Source organism: Nyctibius grandis, chromosome 10 (genome assembly GCF_013368605.1).
Source record: "Nyctibius grandis isolate bNycGra1 chromosome 10, bNycGra1.pri, whole genome shotgun sequence".
Taxonomy (NCBI): Eukaryota; Metazoa; Chordata; class Aves; order Nyctibiiformes; family Nyctibiidae; genus Nyctibius; species Nyctibius grandis.
Window position 1 is genome coordinate 4,807,189 of NC_090667.1, and position 12,627 is coordinate 4,819,815.

A 12,627-nucleotide genomic window follows, 5' to 3' on the forward strand; every position below is an offset into this window, starting at 1 on the left:
GAATGCTCTGACTTATGTAGGCAATGAGGAACGGGCTTTGATTGAGGTTTCTGCCATCTTTAAAGTATGTTCAAGGTTTCTGGCAGTTTAACTGCTCTTAAAGATAATAAATCCCTTATGAGACAGGAAGGCTGAACAATCATATACTTCAGACTAGCTCCATCTCTATAGTTCCAAGAATAACTTCCAGTGCAGGTGATAGCAAGCATATGATAAGCAAAGTTCCGGGAGAAACTGTTGAAAAAACAGAATTATGGGAAACAGACTGAACTGCTAGTTTTATAGACACAGCCCTATTCCAGCACTCAGGCAGTAAAACTAAAATGAACTCCCTCAAAGTTAAAAATACCCAATAAAACTCAATAGGCAAGGTAATTATTTTTACTCCACAGAGGGAGAAGACCGGTCACTTGTTCCCACAGAGTAGCTGACCTTGCTGACATCTTTCAGTTCATCTGTGTTTTCCAAAGCTACATTTTCTGTGATACAGATTGAGAACACTTGCTAAACCTATATCCCACTGGGCCAAATAAAAACCTAAAGACCAAAAGAAATGTAAGCAGCACACCCTCCAGCAGCCTCTCCTGTGGTGCCACAGCTCCCCCAGGGGACTAGGCTGGTTGTCCATTTTACATTCCCAGGACTGACCTGCCCACATCCTACTTATCAATGCAGGTTCCTCAAGAACTCAGCTGTGAGATTTGCTGGATCAATACTTGTCCTGGGTGTGCAGCTACAGTCAGTCAGGATGGTACCCAAGGGATAAAGGTGTCTTCTCTCTTTCTACCTTTCCCTTAGAAAAATGGAAGTAAACACCAGTCAGAGAATAAATCCATGACAGACATACACCAGAATAACTGAAACTTTATATTCCATGGGTTATAAAGGTAACATTTGCAACATCAGCTACTTTTGCCCTTTCTTCTGGTAAGGATCCACATCACCTCTATGGAAGTTACGAACTTCTATAGGTACAATATAACACAGGTCTGCCACAAAAGCAAAACTGAAAACTCCAGCAGTAACATAAAGGAGATATTTATTGTCAAGCAGTATCACATGAAAATAAGTAAGCAAATGCCATAGTAACTAGTAAAATACAGGAGAACATCTTGTGAATTCACCAGATTTTAGTTTCTGGCATCTTCAAAAAAGAAATGTTTGGGTTGGCTGACAGGAAACCACAAAGTGCAACTGTCCTGTAATTGGAGCAATCAGACACGTCTGGGGACAATCATTATAGGCAAAATAAATCAGTTGTAAACAGATCTGTTTACTGTATTTCTAACTACTTCATATTTTTTCTTCATATTTGAGGGTTTGGGCTTTTTTTTTTTTTTCCCCTTCTCCTAAAAGTCCTGAGATTTTTATCTCAGTACTGTAGGGACCAGTTTTCTAAATGTTTATTCTCTGGGCTGGCAATAGTGGTTTATTCCACTGAGAAGATAAACAATTAGCTTGAACAAAGTTTAATGTAACAGAGAAATGACTTATGTTTCTGGTAATTACTCAAGTTGAGAGAGCAAGTTTTTTCATGAAACAAATTATGAAATTGCTTGTTTGTTTAGTATTAGTCAAGCATACCAACATTTCAGAGTTGTGAAAACGACATTGTTTTCTCCATCCCAGCCAGCCAAACCATAAGATACAAAGCTTGAAGTTAACAGTGCAAGTACAGCTCTTAAGGAAATTAAAAAGCCCCACGTGCCCCCGCCCCAAACCGGTCCAGTTACTTTAGAAAAGGTAATAGCATGGCCCCTAACCCATTCTCTGGAATTCTCAAATAGAACACATTGAAGTTCAAGGGTAAACAACAATACAAGGAAAACAACAGAAATCAGCATACCTTTAAGAGCAGAACACAGAAAGCACCCTTAAGGTGAGCTGTTCCAATTAAGCAGCTTTCTTTCAAACAAATGTTGGAAGACAGCATTAGTCCTTGACTAAAATGCACCTTCTTGTGACTTCTAACGGAAATCAAAGACTGATTTATAATCACTGTGCCTTTCACCGCTGAGGTGGGAAAGGTACATTCAAATGTACCTTCAAATAAATCCTTCAGATTACATTGTGACAAAATACGTCAGGCTCAAGTGAATAATTTTCAAAAGTGACCTTAGCTCAGTGATGTAATCAGCAATTAAAATTCTGTGGTTGCTAATATGCCTCCAGTGACTGTTTTCTAAGTTACGTCCAAGTACCTCACTTTACAATAGAATTTGTGTCTGCTAAAAAAATGCTGAAACACAACTTTCAGTTTCACAAAGCACAGGCCAGCTGTATGTCATTTGGGAATCTGCACTGGTGTAAGCAATTTGGTTCTCCTCAAACAGTCAAACCAAATTAAATGGGGAAAATAGCAGTTAAGGCACACCTGATGGGAATTTTGTCTTTTTCTAGTCACCTGACACCATAAATTTATTGTGTAATTCTACATTCACTACATCAATAGAAAAGCTACTAGAACTATTAAACCCTGGTTAAATGTAAGGTTATGTACCCCATGAAGACACAGGTAGTTATGACAATAACATTTACTGCAGATAATATTGATTACTAGCCAAGGGATATGCTGAAAATTAAAACATCTATCTGTAACTTGGAATGCTTGAGGTGTTTTCCACTGGGCTCTCACCCTTGATGCTCTTCCTCAGTGATCTGATATTGTACCCTAGGTTTATTAGGATTGTGTTCAATCAACCAGTCAGCAAGCCAAGTCTGTGGAACAAAAGAAAATACAAACATCATCATCAGTTTTCTGTTGTTCTTTATTAAGTGTATGGGAGAATATCAAAAAGCATCATTTGAAATCTCTGATACAGACACTCTCCTACTATGCTGCGAATAAAGAGCTGTCAGAAAAAGTGGACATACAAATGACCCTTTTTTTTTCAAAGTTGGCTTTTAAATCTTCACAGCTTATACTGCTTTTGAACAATTCACACTGGCCTTTAGAAGGCAGCTTTTCCAGGCAATGTCTGTCATCGCATATGTACAAGAACATTTAAGCCATATTTCAAATAATCTGGACAACTCTGTTTTGGAATGAGGCTGTACAATATGCATGAAACTGCTTAATGGAATATTACTCCTGACAACGCTTACAGATACTTTATCTAGTAATCATTCATCAGAAGTGCCAGTCTTCTGCACTGAGATCACCTTATAGTACCTAAAACTTAAAACCAAAACTGGTTACTTTTAGAAATTAACCTTGTAGGTTTTCCAGCAAATTGTATTTTAATAAGAATGTGGGAGGTAGGAATGCCATGACTCCTAACTTCATCTGCCAATGGCTCAGCCTGGCCTTAGGCAAATTAACCCTTTGCCTCGATTTCTCCACTTGTAAAGAGAAGTTTTTAACACATCCTTATTTACTTCACAAGGCTGTTGACAATTAGTTTCTGGAATGCTAAGTACAACAAACTTCATACCATACTGTGAAGTGAAAGAACTGATAGAATAGTAGACCAGTAAGGTAAGCAACACTCTCCTTTTATTACCAGGTACAAAAAGATTGGTTTGCAAAGAGAGACAATGAGCAGAGAGAGCGCTATGACAGTCCTCACAGGTTAGTCAGCAACAGCAGAACCGGAAGAACTGAAGACAGAAATGGAAACCAAACAAACACACACCAAATCCCAAAACACAAAAGGCCTTAGAAAGGCTACTTGGGGAAATAGGAAATTTTTTAAATTATTTGAGCCTGATTAAATTTATCCTGTGTTACTTAGGGAATTGGCTGAGACAACCTCTGTGCTGTTAGCCAGTATTTCTGAGTGGATAGTTTCTGATGCTGTCTTCAGAAAGGAAAAAAAAAAAAAAAAGAAAAAAAAAATGAAGAGCCAAATCACTCCAATTTCAGTTCTTTAGTTCCTAGAAGGATACTAGGGGAAAAAAAAAAAAAAAAGGAGATATTACATTGTCTCTAATGTCCTCTGGGGATACTAAAAGGAAAAAAAAAAAAGGTAGTGGGCTAAAAATTGGAGCACAGGAGATTTAGCGTAACTTTTAGTGAAAGCTTTTCAACTAAGTATAATTAAGCACTGAAACAGATTGCCTAGGGAGACTGTAGATTCTCCATCATTTGGAGTGCTAAAGAACAGGCCAGACAAATATTGGTTAGGAATGGTTAGATACAATTGGTCTGGCCTTTGGGCAAAGGGACAGATGAAAAGACTACTTCATCTGTTTTCTAGATTTCTATGGTAACACTGCCAGACATACAGATAAAGTGAACAGGTTACAAAGCTGGAACAGTCAAAGTACATTTAATCAGACCCCATGTATGCCACATAGTTCATAGAAACAGCCCTGAATTATTTTTCAGGCTTTTTTTCTGAAATGTACCTTTTAGAAAAATGCAATGTCGATTAAAAACCTGATAATGGTGTAAAATCCACCACAACTGCCAGTAACTTGTCACAGTGATTAATTATCTGCATTCTTAAAGAAGTACTAGCGTGAACGACTTGAACTTTAAGAATACAAAAAACATTTACCATATTTTTCCAGATGAAAGAAAGCTAATTTTTTTTTAAGGATTAAAAAAAAAAAAAAACAACAACAACAAAAAACAAACAGGAAATTAACTCCAGTCTTTCCACAAAGAACTGTAATTTCAATGACATGCATGGTTAAAAGGAATAATATGTGAGAGGAGGGCAAGATGCATCAGCTTGATAACTAGAAAGGGGTCACAAGATGACAGAATTTTCTGTAGGTCAGTTTGACTATTCAAGATAGGTTTTACTCAGAAGAATAATAATTTATTTTCCTGGTGAACTGGGCAGCAACCCACTGTATAGTCAAAATAATAGCTTATCCTAAAGTAGGATTGATAATATTAATTTAAATAAACATAACTGACAAAATATAGACAGCCTTGCTAAGAACTCTACAGTATTTTACTCGACTGGTAACTACTACCAGTGTGATTAGCATCTAATCTCACTTAGTATCTATTGTATGAGAGTTATTTCATCTCAAACTCACCTCAGAAACAGTAAATAAAGAACTTGTATTTGACATCATATGATAGTACCCATTTACCTTTCCAGCCATCTGAAACAACTGCATGTTCAAAAGAGTTTTACAGGAGTCACCTAAAAACCCTGTCATTTCATCAAGGCTGATTTCATTTAGTCCTGGCCCTCATTTCATCTGTTAACAAACCACCAACTTCTTGAAAGGCAAATGTTATTCGATTAGCTCACTAACAGGTAGCTAAAACAGCACAGCTCTTTAACAAAAGAGCAGCTTTCCTATATACAGGGACTTTATTAATACAAAGGAAATGTATTACAAAGTATACAGCACAATACTGATATATACTGTACATACCATTGGGTCTGCTGGCTTCTCCTTACACAGTGCAGTGAGCCCAGCTAGTAACGTAGGCTTTACGTAAAGGTTCAAGTAATCCCTGGCTCTTTGTCCAACTGGAATTGGCTCCAAGATCACTGTGAAGAGTAACCACAGGTGGAAAGTAGTCTGTAGAGTGATTTAAAAAGGCATTCTTTTGGAGGGTGTTTATATATAAGGTGCTGTTTTCCTTAATAAGTTAATAATACATAATGGTTTTTATAGCTTCTCCCACAACAAACTGCAAAGAAACCACCTGAACCCCTTTACAATGTCCCTGAGGTCATCCTACTAATTATAAATAACTACGAAAGGGGAGGAAATCGGATCACCTGCGGAAAACCTATATCCTTGAAGATGCATTGGGGGCATGAGAGAAACAATATATCCCATGTTTAGTACTTCCTTTTTGCAGTGTGAAGCTGTCTTCTGAAGACCCTAAAAATCTCACCTCAAGTCCAGCTTTGTCATTAGGGTGAGGAGGAGAGACATGGTTTACAATGGGTAAGGTTGGTAGAGAAGTGCAACATCTTTTATTAAACTAACTGATACACTTGACAAAAACAGACAAGTTTTTCTAGCAGTTTCCCTTGCATCTTTCTGTCAAAGAGCAAAGCCATCTTTCAACTGTTACATTACAAACAGGAGATCCTCTCCCAGCTTTTCCAGGTTCTATGGCCCATTTCTCTGGCACATAACTTGGGGATTGCACTATCATGTGAGCATCCAGCTGCTATTGAACAGGAATTACTCAGCCTGAGCCCAAGAAGAGAGTCAGTCTTCTCAACTCAACAGGAGTCCCAGGGCTGACACTGTCAGAAAGACATGCTGAAGCATAAGAGCTTCCCATTTCCTCTCATTTACCAGCTTTGTCTGCTCCAGTTCCCAGACCAGAGTCTGAAATGTTCAGGCAGTCCCTCTAACTATAACGGCTCTTCAGATACATTTTGGTATGTCTTTTGCAGCAGAAAATATGTAAAAAGAGTCACATTTTCATAAAGAAAACAAACCCAACCCCTTCTAAATCCAATTATATCTAGAATCTGGACAGAGACAAGTAATAACTTGGAAGGACACTACCCTCCCAGAGATTGGCAACATATCATTTGCACTATTTTACCTTCTGGAAACATGAATCGAATTTCCCTTTCTGCTGAGGAAGTGCTGAGACTTCCGTGAACCGCATTCCTCAGATCATCAGTCCCATAGATTGCTCTTAAGCTAAAACAAGAGAAAGAACTGCTTGGTAGGCAACTGCAAATCCCTTCCAAGTCTCTACAGTCTGAGAGAGTATAAAAGCAATATATATGAGCTAATTAACAAGGCATTGGCTTGATTTTGGTTTTAAACACAATAAGTAGCTGCCTAAAATTTATGTTCATGCATTCAGCATTCTCCATAAAATGGGTGAACTTTACTTACTAAAAAAAAAAAAAAAAAGGTGAAAATCTATGTGACACACAATTTAAGAGATAACAGGCCACTCCAAATCTCCATTGTAAAAGAAAAAAAAAAAAAAGAGAGAATTTCTGGTCCTAATTAGGAGAAAGACAAAATTCTACTGACTTCACCAAGGTCCATCAGTGTGTTACCTGTCAGGGTGAGTTCTCCTAGCTCTTTCGCTGTTCGATGGTCCAAGCAATGCCTTCCAGCGTGAGACTGCGTCATGTCTGGCAAGAACCATAGCAACTAAAGGTCCAGAACTCATATAGGCTGTTAAATTAGGAAAAAACACTTTTCCATATTGGTCTGCATAAAAGTTGCTACATTGCTCTGGGCTTAATTGGAGTTTCCGTTTCTGTAAAGTGTAAAAGAAAAAAAAATTAAACAAACCTTGCCAAATTAACATAGCTTGTTACCTCAGATAGGATACAGTCCTCTGGTCTCTTCAAGTGCAGGAGAACAGACACAGAGTAAGGTCCCAGCCTAATCTGATTCTCCCAGCTCTGAGGCTCTTTGAGATACAGAGTAACAAAGAACAAGCATCTTCCAAGTTAATTAAGCAGACAAACAGGCCATTGGAGTAAGACGTGATTTTAGCCTACACAAACTACAGCATTTAAAATCTGCTAGATGACTTAAAGCTCAGTCAGAGCACGGCAGAGAAAAAGTGAAGAGCATTACAAGGGCAGGATTTAATTACTCAGCTGCTTCAGCATCAGGTTTATACTGTTAAACAATTTTCTCTTCAGCCCACACCACTAATTATGCAATTGTTGTGGTTTTCATTCAGTGCTCATGTGTTATGGCTCTCACAATAGCTGCCCAGCCTGCAGGTGCCCAGGATTAGGACAAATTTGGGAGGTTATCAGAAGGCATAGGGCAGTCACAAAAAAGAGAAGTAAAGAAAATCTTTTTACAGTGCATTCTTTGAGCATAAACTTATGCAACACAGTACCACAAACTCAGATTCCTAATAACTTTGGTGCCAAAAGTCACTGGAGACATCAGAAAACGGTATACATATCTTGTCATTAAAAAAATAAATAAAAATTGTATAATTTCTGTCATCTTCTGTTACATTTTATATAAATAAAACAATCAGAAAGGCAAGGGAGGAAATCAAAAAGAACAGATGTGGAAAAGGGGCGTTTACAAGAAAAATTATCACATTTCCAGGGGAAAAAAAAAAATATAATCTTAAAATTCTACCTAGAAGCGCAGCCGCCCCTCGCTCCGTGCCCAGGGCCGGCTGCCACGGCCGAGGGCGCCCCGCGGGGCCGGAGGAGCGGGAGGAGCAGCGGGGGCGGCGCCGCCGGCACGCGCGAGGGCACGGCGCCCCCCAGCGGCCGCCCCGGGCTCTGCCCCAGCACGGTCCGGTTATACACGACAATTAACAGCGAGGACCGTACCCCGGCTTCCAGCGGCCCAGCCCCCTCCTGTTTTATTGCCCCGATTCTGACTTATTGCAGTATTTTTTTTTTAAATGCTCTTATAGAGCGAGTGTACGAACAGCCCCACAACAGAGGGCTGCTTAGCTAAGGGCAACTTTTAATGCAAGCCCTGCTGAACCTTTCCCAGCAGCACATGGTCTGACTCCTGTGCTCAAGACAACACTCCCAAGGCCTCCACGTCAGGTCCAAAATGTAAAGGCCTATTTTAATTAAACATTTGTAATGTATTTAAATATCCATGAAGTCCATTTACATTAAAAACAGTGGAAACAAAAAAAAAACATGTCAGACAGCAACTGGCCAGCCAACCAATTCAATTAAATCTCTAAGCATCCACTCGGCAAACGCTGTCTGAAACTCTGTGATACCTGAACGCTACGTTCTCCGAAGAGTTACTTCAGAGAGTCCACGGTTGCTAAACCTGAGTTTATTAACAAAGTCTGTTTTCCTGTGGTCAGCAAAACAGTCAGTCTACTCTGTTCCATCCCATGCACCAACAAAACATACCCTTACAGAATCTGGCAGCAGTGGTTGATGATATATGAGAAACACAAATGTATTTTTGGACACACTAGCTTTTAGTTACAGGCTTGACTGCTGAAAGTTAAGATAAATATTGTTCTGACTTATAAAGCGAAGTTATTTCCTCTGGAACACAGTCTGTTACCTGAATGATCAGGAATCCTGATTGGAGAATGACATCTTCTATTTCTTCTTCTTTATCAACAACATCTGGTTTGATGAGGGCCAGAGTTCTTTCCACAAAAATCTGAGGTTCAGGAATTAACATCTCCATCTTGGCTTCTAAATTAGAATTCAAGTGCTCCTTTTGTGCTGCAATGACATCAGTTCAGGGTATTTGGAGTTTGTCAGCTGCACAGCCACCTGCAGTGACATTTACCGGGTACTCCAGGAATAGAGAGGGTCACCCCCATTTCACAACATCCACCTGAGGAGATTTTCTCCGGGCTAGTTAGCACTCAGTAGTTCACACTCCTATTTTCAGTGCAGTAGCATTTTGTAGAAAAATAAGCCAAAAATGGAATGTTGTTAGCCAATCGTAAAATGTTAACTATTCTATTTCTAATATCTCATGAATTAGCTCAGACAAGTATGAGAGAAGTGTTACAATATGCTTTGCTGTGTGCCAGAGCGAGCTGGGCTCACGGGCCCACTGCACTCCCAAATCCACCATCCACCAACCCTGTGTTCCACCAAACCCCAAATCTGTATTCTTATGCACTAATATTGTGGTGTGGGACTTACTACTTGGATCTATTCCACCTGTAAGCCTCAGGGTATTTCTCAATTGTTATTTAATTCTTATATTTATGGACTCAAGACAAACTGCCAGTTTTCTAACTGAGCAGATCAGGCCATTAGCAAGCCATTAGGATACAAAATTGTTCTGTGAATAGAGGAACTGGCGCAGTCGGGTCTCCTACAGACTTGTGACCACTGTCCTTCTTTTCACCCTCTTCCCTCTGCCTCTGCACAGCACAGCCCCAGGTCTCTCTCCCTCTGCACTGCACAAGACATGGGTACACAGCTGAGTGGCCACCTCACAGCTGCAAAATTAATATGTAATTGCTCAGCTATACCTGCCTGCTCCATCCGGATGATCTTTTCTGCACCTCTGAGCCTCCTCGCTCGCTTTCAAATTGGGTCGAACAGGCTGCTGCCTCCGCCGGGACGACAGAGCACTGAGCGCGGGACGGCCGGGGCTGCCTTTGCCTGGGCACCAGGCTGCAAGCACACACCGCGGAGCGCTCGGAGCAGCCGCAGCACCCTGTCACCGACACCGGCGGACACTCGGCAGAGACCCGAGGAAGCAGCTCGCCCTTCTCCGCAGACCCCGTCGCCCGACTCGGAGAAGCGCTCAGTCCTGCCTACCCCGAGAGACCCGCCGCCACGCCACCAGCTACGCCTGCTCTGCCCACACAGCGGCTGCGGCCGGTCCCCCCGGCCAGCCCAGCCCAGCCCGCCGCCGCGAGGCCTAACCTGTCGCCGCCCGGCCTATCCCGCCGCCGCCAGGCCTATCCCGTCGCCACGCAACCCACCCCGCTCCGCCGCCGTTGCTAGGCGACGGCGGGGCCGGCTCGGCGGGCGGAGCGGCCACAAGATGGCCTCCGCGGCCCTCGGCGGTGCGCTGCGCCGGGAGGGGGATCCAACATGGCGGCCGGGAGCGGCGCTGTGGTGGCAGCGGGGGCCGCCGGCCTCGGCGAGAGCCCCGCAGGCCGGGAGAGCCGCGGGCTCCGGCAAATAACTGAGGGCCACATCTACGTGTTTGTGGGCACCTCGTGTGACACGAGAATCAGGAAGGGCGCAGCGTGATCTGGAGGGAGCTATCAAAAATCTCACTTCTCTGTGACAATAAAAGCTTTATATCGGTTTTACCTCATGCTCAGGGAGGCACGATCTTACAGTAAACATTCCTAAACTGCGGTAACGCTATCTATTGGAAAAAAGAATAAGCACGCAAGCCCTTCTTCAGGTTATTTAAATATCAATGTTTATTGTGGGAGCATGCACAAGGTTTCCTGTTTACATGTCTGATCAACATCACCGGGATCGGGAGTTACAGTACGCAACCTTCCGGCATACCAGATGTACTAACCTGAATTTACAGCTCTCTAATATAGTTTTTCAGCATTTTTTTGTTTGAATTACAGTGTCTATCCAGTGCTACTTAATTTTTATCACAAAAACAAACATGTAAGGAGTAAGAAACAGTCACTGTTTTCCGAGTTAAACTGTAATGAGGTGAGCCATAAACGGAGCTGCGGAAGCCGCGTTCCCTGGGGACTTTTGCCAGATTTTACCACCATCGTGCCAATACTCTTGGTCCATATTTCCCCAGCTCTCCGGGGTCGCGCCCGCCTGGAGCAATTACAGTACAGACATCATCTGTCCAACATGATCTTCCGTGCTATAGCCTGGCCCGTGACCTGGAAGCCAAAACATTGGGTGCCCAGGTACGGCCTCCCCGTCCACCCTGTTTACCCCGGGCAGGGCTGCACGTGCTGCGGCCGGCTCCCTGGGCTGAGAGCCTGCCAGCTGGCCCAGCACTATCGGGGTGCGGACCGGCGAAGGGCGCTGATAACTACCGAGCTCACTCCGCAGCCATGCCTCCTCTCATCTGGGCCTCATCCCCTCTTATTACCCATTTCTCAAAAATTATGGAGCTGTGGTGCTGTTAAGACCTCTGGCCTGCTCGTGAATTCAGCTGAAACTGGCCATTGCGTCCGAGTTCTTGACACTGACAGAGGGACGGAGAGAAAACACAGGTATATAGGCTTCAACTTTTTAATGAAATCAGACTGAAAGGAGACACTTTAAGAGCCACAAATGCTGACACTGTGTACCCTGGTTAGCAGAGGAAATAGCAAATTTACTGCAAAAGCTGTTTTTAGTGTAAGAAAATCCACTTAATTTTTATCATGAGTAATATAAATAATGTAAAAATAGAAACAAGAAACAAAACTATGCAATTAGTTCCTTGCAGCCAGTTTGAAACATGTTTAAAAATCAAAGATTGACATTTTTATTCACATACCTTAAAAAAATAAAGGTTCCAAGTGCACAAGACTCAGTAATTCAGATACAGACTTTCCTTCACTGATACAGGCACATGGCGTTTGTTTCTTTAACAGAGATACCTTCTCCAATATTTAATTTGAAGTCATTGTAAACACCGCAACTACACAGAGATAATGGATAAACATGTTTTATTAAAAAAAAAAAAAAAGCTAGTGGAAGGAGTTCACCGGCTTTTTAGTTTAGTTTAGAGTTAATTCGGCAAGAATTCTTTCTTTACAAAGTCAATGAGCACAAGTCCAACAGCCCTAGCTTAGCTTTAGCAGTTCAAAAGCTTCCTCAATCTGGATGAATGCTTCAGAATTATTATTACATAAGAAATGTTGAATTTAATATCCGTGTAAAACACCTCTAACATTAATCTCTTGCAGTTTCTTTGTTGTGTGCATTCTTTTTTTCAGTTACACAAGTTAAAAAAACAAAAAGTCTGTCTGTGCATCCTTAAACGCTGCAGTTTTGCAAGGAGCAGGGTCCTGTGTGCTTCACTCCCCACCACGGGCCCTCTGTCTGTGTCAGAATTTCTCCTCCTTGCTGTTTCCAGAATCATTTCTGGAGGGCGGAGAGTGTCTAATTTTAGTACCTCGGAGAATCCTCCGCTCTCCAATGAGCGGGCGGCTGCATCTGGAGCTGCAGCCAATTACCCCGGGTTTCCTCCTGCTACGCTTCCCAGGATGGTTTAATAATGCAGGCTTACAAATTTAAAGTGGCCCCGCATGTTAAGAGAAAATAACATTATGTATTCGCTAACAAAGACGTACCATTTTACAGTAGC

General features: G+C 41.9%; 1 protein-coding gene across 1 annotated transcript; it reads right to left on the minus strand.

The window, feature by feature from the left end:
* Window positions 1–2,565: 2,565 nt before the first annotated feature.
* Window positions 2,566–9,054, minus strand: NME5 (NME/NM23 family member 5). The gene is made up of 5 exons (XM_068408758.1): window positions 8,926–9,054; window positions 6,957–7,162; window positions 6,485–6,585; window positions 5,344–5,462; window positions 2,566–2,718 (listed from the first exon to the last, which is right to left on the minus strand). The coding sequence occupies exons 1-5, from the start codon at window positions 9,052–9,054 to the stop codon at window positions 2,632–2,634; spliced, it is 642 nt and encodes a 213-aa protein (XP_068264859.1). The 3' UTR covers window positions 2,566–2,631.
* Window positions 9,055–12,627: the final 3,573 nt, after the last annotated feature.

Coding starts and splice junctions, on each gene's coding strand:
- NME5 (XM_068408758.1), bottom strand. CDS start 9,054: ATGGAGATGTTAATTCCTGAACCTCAGATTTTTGTGGAAAGAACTCTG. Junction 7,163..8,925: donor CAGGATTCCTGATCATTCAG/GTAACAGACTGT, acceptor TACACTTTACAG/AAACGGAAACTCCAATTAAG. Junction 6,586..6,956: donor AGGAGAACTCACCCTGACAG/GTAACACACTGA, acceptor CTCTTGTTTTAG/CTTAAGAGCAATCTATGGGA.